We start from the raw sequence: 12,407 nt of genomic DNA on the forward strand, positions 1-12,407 counted from the left end.
AAACACACACCAAAGTAAACACGAGGCTAGGGGGAGCTTGTTACTATCTCTATGGGCTCAGAGTGGTGCCCCTCTATCCCTTGGCATCTCTATGGTAAAATCTCCGCTTTGGAATTAATAATAGTGCAGACCGGAAGTGCCGATATGGACTGCGGTGGGAGGGGTGAGCGCATCCGTTTTCTAGCTCTCGTTCAACGGAAGTACATGCTATGTGTCAGTCTAACTTCTTTTCTATCTCTGTGGCCAACTCATCCCAGGAATGTCTCTTAGCAACGGAGTGGACGCTGATGTCGCCACCTGAGAGAGGCGGACTATCGCGGGGCTGAAGCTCTGCTAAAGATCCGGCCATGTCGAAGTTGCCCAAAAAGAAGGAGGTGGTGAAAAGCAACAACGTTCTCCAGACAGGCCCCCCCACTAAAGAGTAAGACTCTTATCATCTCTGAGGAGCGTCCCTCCCCCGCCTCCCTTTCCTACTTCGCAGGGAAAAAATCCCCCCCTTTTCTTGCCCCCCCAAATTTCAGAGTCGGCCCCCCCAAAAGAAAAACTTTTAAAAGTACACCTCTCTTTTTAAGGTGAGGACTCACTCCAGGAACATGTGAAATAATACTATTGAAAAGAGTATTTCTGAGTTTGTGCAGAGTGCAGTGGAGGCTGGTGGCTCCAGTTTTGGAAGGGCTGTGACTCCATTCTGGGTTTTAGTTAGAATCAGCCAGAGCTCTAAAGGTGCTATCCAAGGTGCTGAACCCGTTTTGGGGATAGGGTGCAGCACCTTAGATAGCAGCTTTAAAGTTCAGGCTGGTTCTAACCCAAACTCAGAATGGAATTACTGCTCCTCTGAAATTGGAGTCACCAGCCTCCACTAGCAGAGTGTGTTGTCTTTGCCAATACCCCCTTTCCACACCACACAATATCTGGGATTATGGGGAGCGCTCCCAAGGCCGACAGTGCGTGCGTGCCTGCTTGCTTGCTTTCTTCTCTTGTCTTTAGATATATAATAACTAACAGTTGCTTCTGAACATTTCTTTGATTCTTGTTGCTAAGCGCTTTGCTATCCACCATATATACTTTGCAGCTCTTTAGTGGATACCTTTGTTTTTTGAGAATCTCTGGTACCTGATCACCTGGGACTTAAAGCTCACATGATCCTTGAATGATTTTGGCTACTGGGTTTAAAAGCTCTGTGCAATATTTTTTTTTATTTATCAGCCCTTCCATCTTCCCTTCCTTCAAGCAGCTTGGAAGGAGCTCACAGTGATATACATGGCTTCCCTTTCATTTTAACCTTACAACAAAACTGTGAGGTAGGTTAGGCTGAGGCCTGAGACACACCAACTGGCCTCAGTGGGTGTCATGGATGAGTGGGGATTAGAGAACCTGGATCTCTCCACTGTATGACCAGCCCTCCTTCCAGTACACTACTTTTCCTGAAAGGTAGATGCTGTTGACTTTTTCGTGTCTTGAATATTTAGCCTCGCTACAAGGAGTTGTACTCTGCTCCAAGCAAACCGCGTCAGAATGATTTCTATGCTTTAGAGCAGAGGGGGTTAATAAGGGGCTCCTTATTAAACAATCACCATCTTTACTTCTTTTTTATTAGACTCACTGAGGGCCGATTCATACTTCCCAGGAGTAGTTGTGTTTGCCATGTTTGTAGGCATTTTCCTTGAGGGGAGCACACAAAGTGGGAAGAGGAGGCTCTTAACTGACTGGTGGTAGGTTCACGATAGATAAAAGTATAATTAACATATGGAATTCATTACCACAAAATGCAGTGATGGTTGCTCTCTTAGATAGCTTTAAAACACTTTCGTTACTGAGGTATATAAAAACCTATTCAATAAGATAGAAGAGGAGATGACACATCAGTCTCTAGGGAACTCTGGATGAGTATACCAAGCTGGGTTTAAAAAAAATAATTGGATCCCTCTGGGAATTAATTACGCCACACAGAAATAACTTTACTTTCAAAAGCTGTGGATAGTACCATCTTTGTTGTTGATTTAAAGTCACATGACGTTCCAGTACTTTAATGTTAGTGGAGATAGCCAGCCCATTTCATTACTTTCCTGCTAGATCACCTTCCCGCTAATTAGGACTTTAATAAGTTACTAAATCAGAAAGCTCTCTTGTATATTTCTTGGGCCTTGAATACTAATGTCTTCCCATGCAGAAGAAAGGCTTGCCTTATAGATTGACCATATGACCAGGAGGCATCTCAGGATGGTCTCCCTGGAAACTGACCAACCTTGCAGTTTTCTGGAAGTGCTGGACCAGGCTCAGGCCAAAGATCCATGGATCACAGCACTCTGGATCTGACAGTAGCCAAATGCCTTAGTATGGCTGTAGTCTCTTCTAGTTGGTATAGACATTAAAAGTCATCTTTACCCTTTTCTGCACCTTTTCCAGCTCTTCAACATCTCCGCGTGAAATGAATAAAGATATAAATTATTATCTATGGAGTTGCCACTATTTGATATAAGAGGGAAATGGATTACTACAACCCTACAAAATATTACACAGTGGGCAATAATGAAAAATCTATTTGTCTACTATGTTGCACTTCACCTGTTTTGTTAATTTCACTTGAGAATTTTAATTACAGGCACAGGATGGAGAAATGCTAAAGATTCTTATGGCCTTTATGAGCATTTTATATAGAAATGTGTTTTTATGGAAGGTGCTTGGAATCTTTTCTAAACCTGAAACTAGAGATGAGTACACTGGAACTGGCTACCTTATGTAGAAATGGAGCTTAGGAATTTTTCTAGGTAATGAAAGTAGTAGGATCAGGAATTCAGTTTTGTATTATTTTAATTATAACCATAATGTTCAAATATTATATTGTGTTTCACATACATTATTTCAGTAATGATGAACCTACTGTCCAGGTCAAACCCTTTTGGTTGTGCAAATGTAAATTCATACCTGAATTGACTGCCCTAAATTCTTTATCTGTCAAGGGTGTACTCATGTTACCACGTGTCCTTGTCCAAATGTGTAATGTTTTTCTGTAAAGGAGGAACACATGTTTTTCAGGTATTTATCTAGATTTTTGACTTGCAGTGGCAGGAATTGGGATGCCTAAGTGGGGACAAGCAGTAGACCTAAAACTGGGCTCTCTAAAATGGAGAATTAGCAAGAGGCCAGAACCAGGAATTACAATAATTTAGTATAGTTTATTTTTAAAAAACAGAGTATATGCACAGGCAACATTCAAATATAACCAGTACATATTTGGCCCATGGAGGAGTCTGGGGGTGGAGAGAAATAAGATAGACAGAACGGCATGTAAGGGAATTAGACGGCAGGGCAGGGGGAGAGTCTTCCTCAAATAGACAGGAGGGCACAAGGGGTGCATATGCCCGTGAGGGGTCTATGTGGAGTTGTGATAGGAACCTGCATGCAGATAACTAGACCTGAGGAGACATGGGTAAACCCAGGGAAGAAAGACTGAAGAGAGAACAAGTATTTATGGATTTCAAGGCAAAGAGAATAAAGGGACTTTTTCTTCAGTGTATGCTGTGATCTAGGAGTTTGTTTTTACAGACCGGAACACCAGAGTTATAGGGACTGTCAGTGGCACAACTAGGTAATTATAAACCCTGGACCTAATGGTCTCAGGGGAGGTCTCAGGGCAGGGGCGCTAGATGGTCTGTGTATTCAGTACATTTCTCTCCCCCCCCCCCGCCATTCCGTGCTTTTCAGTTGCTTCACATTCCAGATAAGTTAGAACAATAACAACAAAACTGTTTGCTAACCCTGATTGTTTTTTAGAAAAAATAATGCTCTGAGCATGTGCAGTTTTGCATTTTAAACTCACTTAAATCATAGTATTATCATGATTACAAGAATAAAATGAAGTTTGCTTCTTCTGCCCTGATGCCCTCATCACCTGCTGCTCTCTCAGTGAGCACTGGAGGCTCCCAGGGCTGTGGGCCCTGGCCCCTCAAACCATCCCTAACTACACCACTGGACTGATCCTTAAAGATTATGGTTCATTGAGTATCCTGGCACTCAAAGTACACTGTTAAGGGCACAGACAGGCAATGATGGGGGACTGAAGGCTGGTGATGCCTTCTTAGGTCCCCTTGAGTCCTAACTTTCCAAGTACAAAATAATAAACATAGAGCTTGAGGAGGAAGGAAGGCTAAGGGAGGTAGGAGGGACAATAGTGGTGGAAAGCTGACTATGGGACATGAACTCTCTGAAAGGGGTAGCATGAACTGTACCCTTAATGGAAATAATTCTTTTTAAGACCTTGGTTTAGGGGACAGGTTACCCCCAAGATCAAAAGAGGGGCAAGGGGTATCCAGGGTACTAGTGGCCCTGGTCTAGCAATGCCTCTGCTAGTGAACTTCCCATAGGTGGTGAGTACGAAAGTGCAGAGTGTAAAGAGCCCACGTGCAAAAGTCCATATGCAAATTCTGGGTGCAGATTCCTAACCTTAACCAACGCTAGTGAGGTGTTTGGCAGTAGTGGCAGTGCTTTGGCTTGGAGCTTTCCCTTCTTAGATCTCTAGATGGCCAATCAGGAGCCTGGTTTTCTGTCTCACACACACACACCCCTCAACAGACAAGCAGCATTTCATGCTCACTCAGGCCCCATTGGGCTGCTTTAGGGCCCGCCCCACCCATAGGTTTTTTTTTTTTTTTAAGAGTGTTGTTGTTTTTGCCCTTCTGCAAACTTTGGGGTACGTTTAAACTTATGTACGTTTATTCCTGTGACATTGTAATTATGTAAACTGCTCTGGATCCAATTGTGGTGAAAGCTGGTCTGCATATAATTGAAACATGTAAATAAAGGCTGGCACTTGGAGAATTGAATTTGCTATTAGTTTTTATACCACTGAATTGAATTTTATTGAATTATGGTCACAGAGCAGCCACTGAAAATACAAAATATGAAATCAAGCTGACAAATACAAATACAAACTGCAAGTGCAGAATATACATAAAAGGGCAGATTCATCAATCAGAACTAACTTTGATGACAGTATCCATTAGTATCAGCTAGTACTAAAGTGAATTATAATGACATTTAACCATCTGAATCCTAATGGAATATGCCCAGGCACAAAATTTTGCTACCTTAAGAGTAAATTCATTGGTGGAATCTGAAGGAAGAAGGGAGGAGTAAAACTTATCAGGTCTGCCTGGAAACTTTACTAAAATTACAGCAATAAAATGGGAGCAAATGTCCTTATAATTAAACAGTATAATAAAACATGTTCAACTGTTTCAACCATGCCCGATTGGCAGAGGCAAACACATTGAGAATGAGGGATTCGTAAATATCTCCCTTCCAAAAGAGCTGATGGTAAAGTGTTAACACAGGCCAAGGTAAAAGCTCAAGAGCATAAAGATAGTCTGTGGGGCAAAGTTCTTATTATAATTTCCAGCTGCCGGATAGTACTGAGCCCTCGCTCTTTCTTCCTGTAAGGCTACATCCCAAATCCATTGCTTAATTATTTCTTTGGCTCTCAAGAACTCCAGGTGTAATAGAGCTGGGGAGAGAGTCCATATCACTGTAATTTCTCCTCAACAGCTCTCACTCATCTAGAGGGGAAATTATCTAGTAGGATTAGGGGGGCTCATCCAGAAGGGGTAAGATTTAGTTTGAGCCAGTAGCTGATTCCATAGAGCCAGGCATGTGCTTCAAGTGGGACCATTCCAGATTGCACTCTAAGCAAAGCATTAGGAAGACAACGTGGAACACCAAGGAAAGTCTGCAAAAACTTGGACTGGATTGCTTCCAGGCGGCGAAAATTTTTGTATATGCACGGTTGTGATCTATATATAGCTTGAGCTATTGTCTTGCCCTGGAAGACTTTTATCACTGATGGTATGTGCTTAGTATTTATACTAAGTTTTGTTTTATATGAGTACCCAGCTTGCTGGGGGAAAGGTAGTCACGACTGGGGAAGGCAATGGCAAACCACCCCACTGTAGTCTGCCATGAAAACGCCAGCAAAAGCAGCATCCCTCTAGGGGTCAGTAATGACCCGGTGCTTGCACGGGAGGAGCCTTTCCTTTTTCCTTTCCTTGTTTTATATATATTGTTTGACCTCTGATTTATATAGTTGTTACCATATCATTTCATTAAAAACAGGTTGCTAAACACCAGGGCAGCCTAATTGTTTGAGTCTGGGTACTTGTTCAAGATGGCTATTCTGCCCCTGGCTGTGTGACTACTTCCATTTCCTCTCCATGCCATCTTCTCTCCCCATTCTTTCTTATGATTTACCTTACCCACATGACATTGGGGAGGAGAGTAAATCACTCCATCATGATCTCTACCATCATCTATCAGATCATTTTGTCCTGATATTAAAAACAACAACAACAAATCTATGTAGGGGTATTAGGAAGAGAAGTTATGGAAATAATGCAGGGTTTTTTTAGTCTAAAGTAAACAGGAACATGCAACTACATAGCACCAGTGCAATGTACACAGAAAACACAGTCAATGTATTACAATGTAACATATTGTAGAATGATGCTATAAGCATCATTGGGATCATTTTTTTGGAAACTTAAAAAAAATACTAAAGTTTGAAGACATCTTGTCAGACTGAGAAAGAACTTTCTGACCTGTTAAATTGGAGACCTCAAAGCTGAAGTCTGTGCTATTGTGACATGTTTCATTGCTATTCAAACATGTGGGAATACCAATGTTAGTTAAGTGTACTTGCATCTCCATTAGTCCATTGCAATTCGTGTGTGTGTGTGGGGGGGGGGGGTAACATAACTGACTGTTAAGAGCTCTTGAGTTTAGACTAATATATGTTTTATCATTCTGTAAGATGGTGAAGCAGAGAATACATGGTTGTTCTTTAAAAAATCAAAGCCTGGGAGGAAAAGCCTGTGGATATTTATGCTTTGCAGACCTAGGAGGACTTAGTAAAGAATTCCTCTGAGAATAGATCTTTATTTTTCTTATATTCTTTATCACAAGAATATAAGAAGAGCCATGCTGGATCAGACCAAGGATCCATCTAATCCAGCATTCTGTTCACACAGTAGCCAACCAGCTGTCGACCAGGAACCCACAAGCAGGACATGAGCACAACAGCAGCCTCCCACCCATGTTCCCCAGCAACTGGTGTACATAGGCATACTGCCTCTCTTACTGAAAGTAGCTTATAGCCATCATGACTAGTAGCCATTGATAGTTTTATCCTCCACAAATTTGTCTAACCCCCTTTTAAAGCCATCCAAATTGGTGGCCATCACTACATCTTGTAGTAGTGAATTCCATAGTTTGACTATGCTGCGCTATAGTAAAACTATAACTATCAGACCAAACCAGACCCTAAGATTACAAACCAAACACAGAGGACAGATAGCTTTCCAATGTTATATCTTTAGATTTCACACTGATTTTGTATTTTTGTATTATGTGTACATTGGGTTGGGTTCAGAGTATAGTTGTATTGGCAGTATCATTCCCTGAACTGAGTTTTGCTCAGAATGCTCCTGCTGGTGGAGAAAGTTTTTGCTATTTTTCTGTCACGTTGCACAAGTGAGAGCTGATTCACTTTAGCTTTTGAAACAAAGCAGTACCCAGATGTAGAGAGCAAAAAACACATGCTATACTATTAATTGTGAATGTCGCCTAAGCATTTAAATACACAAGAAGCTTTCTTATATGATCTGTCTACGGTCCATCTAGGTCACTATTGTCTATCAGACTTCACCTGGTACCCTCCAAATGTGTTGCACTGCAACTACTGTGATCCCCAACTTTCCCCGCAGCCCCCATCTCCCCATCTGTTCCAGAGAGTTCCTCAACCCTTCAGAGCAGTTTTTGGGAGCATAGGGTACTGCAGAGGGATGGAAGAATGGATGAAAATAACTTTCTTGCTCTTTCCACTAGTGGGATTCCTCTGCTGGATCCGTAAATGGCTGCATTTAGCTTAAACTAAGACCTTTACAGACGCAAATGGTGTAGTGGACGCCATTTGCTTCCGCAGTCAATCCGCCCAGCTAGCGATACAGCAATGGCGGCCGTATCGCTGGCGCTCCAGAGTCAGCTGGTGCGGAGGATCCAGCCGGCGAGGATTCCTCCTAGAGGCAGAGGTAAGTCTTCCGATCCTCCACAGACTCCAGGGGGGCGGATTCTTTTGAATCCAGCCTCACTGGGGTCCATGGAGGATTTCTCTCCCATCCCTAGGAGTAACATGGGTCAGTGAGCAACCAACCAACCCACCATAGCTTATTTTCATGACACGCGAACTCGTGACATGCGAGACATGTGAACTCGCCCATAGTAATGTGAAAGTTTTCCATGTCCATGAAAGCTTATGCCAGAATAAATGTATTAGTCTTTAAGGTGCCACAAAACTGTTGTTTTTTCTGCTGGTTCACACAGTATACTTTTTGTTCATGATAACCTCTGGATTGAATTGAGATAATTGAATGGAGATTAAAACTACAGGTATTAGCTTGGATCTTTGTATTATCATCATCAATTACTACCACAATACATTTGTTAATTTTTAAGTTACCACATGATTCTTTCTTGTTCTGACAGTGGAACTGATAACTGTGTATGACCTTAGGGTGCCCTACATATGAGGGACCTCGGCAGACTGCTTAAGCAAAGCATGCCCCAACTACATTCCTGTTTTTCTTATAAAGATAGTAGTTACATGGAATTAACAATGGAAAAAGTTGTTTTTAGCAACATTAAACTAGTTGACTTTAGAATATGCAAATGTGAAAGCTTATTGTTCCGTAATACTTAAAATAAAATGCAGCTTATTTTCACGTGCACATTTTATTTCAGCCTTTGGTTTCTTTCTGGATCAGCCTCTTCTGTAAACCCTCAAGGTGCTTCAATAGAGGCAAGAAAGGGAAGATTTCCTATCTGGCCAGAATGGAATGAAGCAGACATCAATGTAGAAAAGTGGGATGCAGGAAAAGGTGGAAAGGAAAAAGATAAAGCTGGAAGAAGTCCTATTTTAGTAAGTTTGCGGTAGGAGATTGATCAGTGCATTTATTAACACTGTACTTTTTTAAGCACACATTTAAAGCTCGGCATCCTCCAGGTATTAAGCTTTGGCATTCTCCAGGTTTCCTGAGCATTCAGGACAGATTAGGGATTCTGCTGGTGCATCACCCACCCCTGATCTTTACAGGATTAATCTCTGGTTTTATGACAATGGGACCTAGGTTATGTGAAAGCAAGCAGTAGGAGACATGTGTTTACTAAATTTGAGTTATATGGGGGATGTTCAAGAAAGAGCGAACTATTGCAATATATTTAGGGTGTAGAACTATTGAAATAGATTTTTCATTATTCTGAATACCTTGTGAAGACATAGGGTAGGATCCAGCCAAAGTTAAGCATTTTTAAGTCTCACTGATTTCACTTATATATATAAAGGTGCTTATATCCGCATTTTTATCTTACATTAGAATCAGTAGGATTTCAAACCAGGCTCCTCAAATTTTGGCTGATCCTTGTGGCCAGGCAAAACATTGTAGGAATGCAGGAAGCTGTTTTATACTGAGTCAGACCTACATGTTGTTGTCTGGGTTGTTTAACCCTCGCATAACCCATGCTCGCCAGGTTCACATGACACAACAACCCCCGAGCAGACATTGGATATGCAAAATGATGGCCCTGCACATGCCACAGCCTCACCACGGGTAACTATATTAGACATGCTTCTAAGAAATAACATGGTTGGGAAGTCACCAGCTTATCTTTAAATTGTGTTGAATCTATTAAGGATAAGCATATAGGGCTGGATTCAGACTTAGTCATGCTTAGAGTAGAACTATTGAAATCAATGGGACAAGTTAGTCTTAACTAAAAGCAGGGATTTCAGTGGGCCTGCCCTAAGCCATGAATAAGTCTAGATTCAAACTGTAATAGTTTTCGATATTAATTTTTGTAAAATAATGCTTTATACAGCATGTCTTTGAAGATCCAGAAGGAAAAATTGAACTTCCTCCTTCTTTAAAAGTGAGTTTCTGGAAAAGGCCACAAGAAATTTTAATCAATAAGGTAAGAATACTTGTTTTAATCTGTAGAAAACAAAAACCATTCAAGTAAGAAACAATAAAACAAACAACAGCCTGTAATCATCAGTTTAAAATATTGATCTCCTGTTTTTCACAAAAGTAAATCAGGAACGAGCAGGGAATAGTACCTGTTGGTCCCAAGCCTGCTATAACCAGGCATATGTCACCAGCATCAGGACAATTATGTAACACAACCAGGCATATGTCACCAGCATCAGGACAATTATGTAACACAGAGTAACAGAGCAGCATCCATGGGAGTTCATTTCTGTTTAGCTATGGCAATCCGTGAGGAAGAGATGAAAGGAACACCTTGCATGTTTCGAATGAGGGGAAAGGTGGAGCAGAGTGGGAAGGAAGTGTGCATAACAACGAGAGTCCTGCCCTGGTTAATGTAATGTCCATTGCTGCAGGAATGACTGCAGAGATGGGTGAGAGGCATCAGATCCTGTTTGAGGACAGCTGTGTAGCAAGGCCCCTATGCCTGGTGTTGATGGCAGCAGCCTACTAAAAGCTGCTTTTCTTTAATTTTTCTCTCCTCCACCCCCACCACATTTTTCATTGTTTGCAAGTGTTTTGCAGCCTTGTCTGTTTTATTTTTGATGGCTTGATACTTCAATATATTTAATTATTTGCATGGTATTAATTTGTCCTTTCAGTGCCAGGCAAAGCTGTTTTTATTTCCCTTTTAATTTCCTGCATTGCTCTTTTTTTTTGAGTAGCGCTTTTTTTTGCTGCCATACTATTCATCACAGAGCTACCCACCTTATTGTTTTTAAGAACACATAATACTATGGACATGTCTTCTGTGTGTGAATACCTGTGAATGTGGGTGGGTGTACGACAGAGTGCGTGTGCGGTGATCCCAGCCACTTCTTGCTTTAGCCTCTCTCACTGCTGTCATTCAGCTCCTGGAATATGAGTCATGAGGGAATTTGGCCCTTGGGCTGAAAAAGGTTTCAGAATCATTCCATAACTGATCTGCAGCTCAACTGTACCACACAGTAGCACTGGTTGGATGGCTTACAGGGAAGGCCAACAAAAATGAAGACGGATGCACTTACTTTCACAAAAAAGGGAATGTTCCAAAGCTGCTTAATAATCTTTAATACAAACTGTTTATCTGGCCCAACACCATTCATTTTCTCCAAATGCCAAAATCATAACCTCATGTATCTATCTGTATTTTACAGAGAAAGGAGTGTTCATGGTGAGTATCATGCCAGTTTAGCCGAAGCATCCAGCTTTAGACCAAGATTCAGATTCAGCCCCTGAGTCAAATCAGGCAGCCTCAAAATCAGTTTGAGGCAAATTGGGCTGTTTTCAAAATTGCCAAATTAGGTCCAAACCAAATCTCGTGGTCAGTGCACATTCTTAGTACAGGATGTATTCACCCACTAACACCCATCCATCAATATTAGGGACCTATGCACATAACTCCCTCTTGCATTCTGCACCTTTTTGTATTAGACACTCATGATAAAAATTAAACCCTACCTACATCACCTATATCCCCTCCAACTTCTCTTTCGATCTTAAGGAAAATTCCTCCCCTAAACAAAGCAAATAAATAATTATTCCAAAAGGATATTTTGACAACTGAAAGAATATAAAATGAGCAAAAAATAGCAAAATAGGCTGTTTGCTTGGTAGATCATCAGCATTTGGTACAGTGTATTTCTAAACTAGATTGTGGTTCATTGTGCTCAAAGGGCTTGGTGTAGCACAATATAGTATGACTCAAATTTGCAATTTAGTCCAGAACAAATATACGTATCCTCAGTGGATTTGCAGATCACCCAAATGAGATTTTACAGGAATAGGGCACAATTTAAGTTAGAAGACAGTTTTCCCATCTATAACTCAAGTACCATTCTTTTCATCACCATCCTTATGGCTTTGCTCATTGATTGGTCTGCTGCAAAATTGCATATTTATTTTTGTTTTGTTATTGGAAAACCATTTGCAGGGTTTTTATATGAGAGAAGACATTTTAAATGAAGATATATTTACTGAAAAAATTACCACGGTATCCTCCTGGACTGCCTGGAGGGGTTAGGCATTGGAGACACCGTATTGTGGTGGTTCCGGTCCTTCCTCTCCAGCAGGTACCAGAGGGTAGCACTGGGAGAGGAGGTTTTGGACTCCACTCACTTGTGAGTTACCACAGGGTTCCATCCTCTCCCCTAGATGTTAGATGCTATTTAACATCTATGTGAAGCCGCTGGGGGTTATCATCAGGAGGTTTGGGGTGCAGTGTCATCAATATGCAGATGACACGCAGCTCTACCTCTTGTTTAAATCTTCACCAAGGTTGGCTGTAGAATCCCTGTCCAAATGTCTGGAGATGGTGAGTGGCTGGATGGGGAGGAATAA

The 12,407-nt window shown here is 41.4% G+C and overlaps 1 protein-coding gene across 1 annotated transcript in view; it reads left to right on the plus strand.

Annotated features, from left to right (window-relative positions):
• Positions 1 to 128: 128 nt before the first annotated feature.
• Positions 129 to 12,407, plus strand: part of ADGB (androglobin) — a 122,142-nt gene continuing 109,863 nt past the window's right edge. Inside the window, exons 1-3 of the mRNA XM_084831870.1 lie at positions 129 to 421; positions 8,788 to 8,965; positions 9,922 to 10,014. Coding sequence (XP_084687996.1) covers positions 348 to 421; positions 8,788 to 8,965; positions 9,922 to 10,014 — 345 coding nt within the window. The 5' untranslated portion in view covers positions 129 to 347. The remainder of the gene's footprint in view (positions 422 to 8,787; positions 8,966 to 9,921; positions 10,015 to 12,407) is intronic.

This window comes from Heloderma suspectum, chromosome 1 (assembly GCF_057233095.1).
Source record: "Heloderma suspectum isolate Gila_16-S chromosome 1, 16-S_ref, whole genome shotgun sequence".
In the NCBI taxonomy this organism is placed as follows: domain Eukaryota; kingdom Metazoa; phylum Chordata; class Lepidosauria; order Squamata; family Helodermatidae; genus Heloderma; species Heloderma suspectum.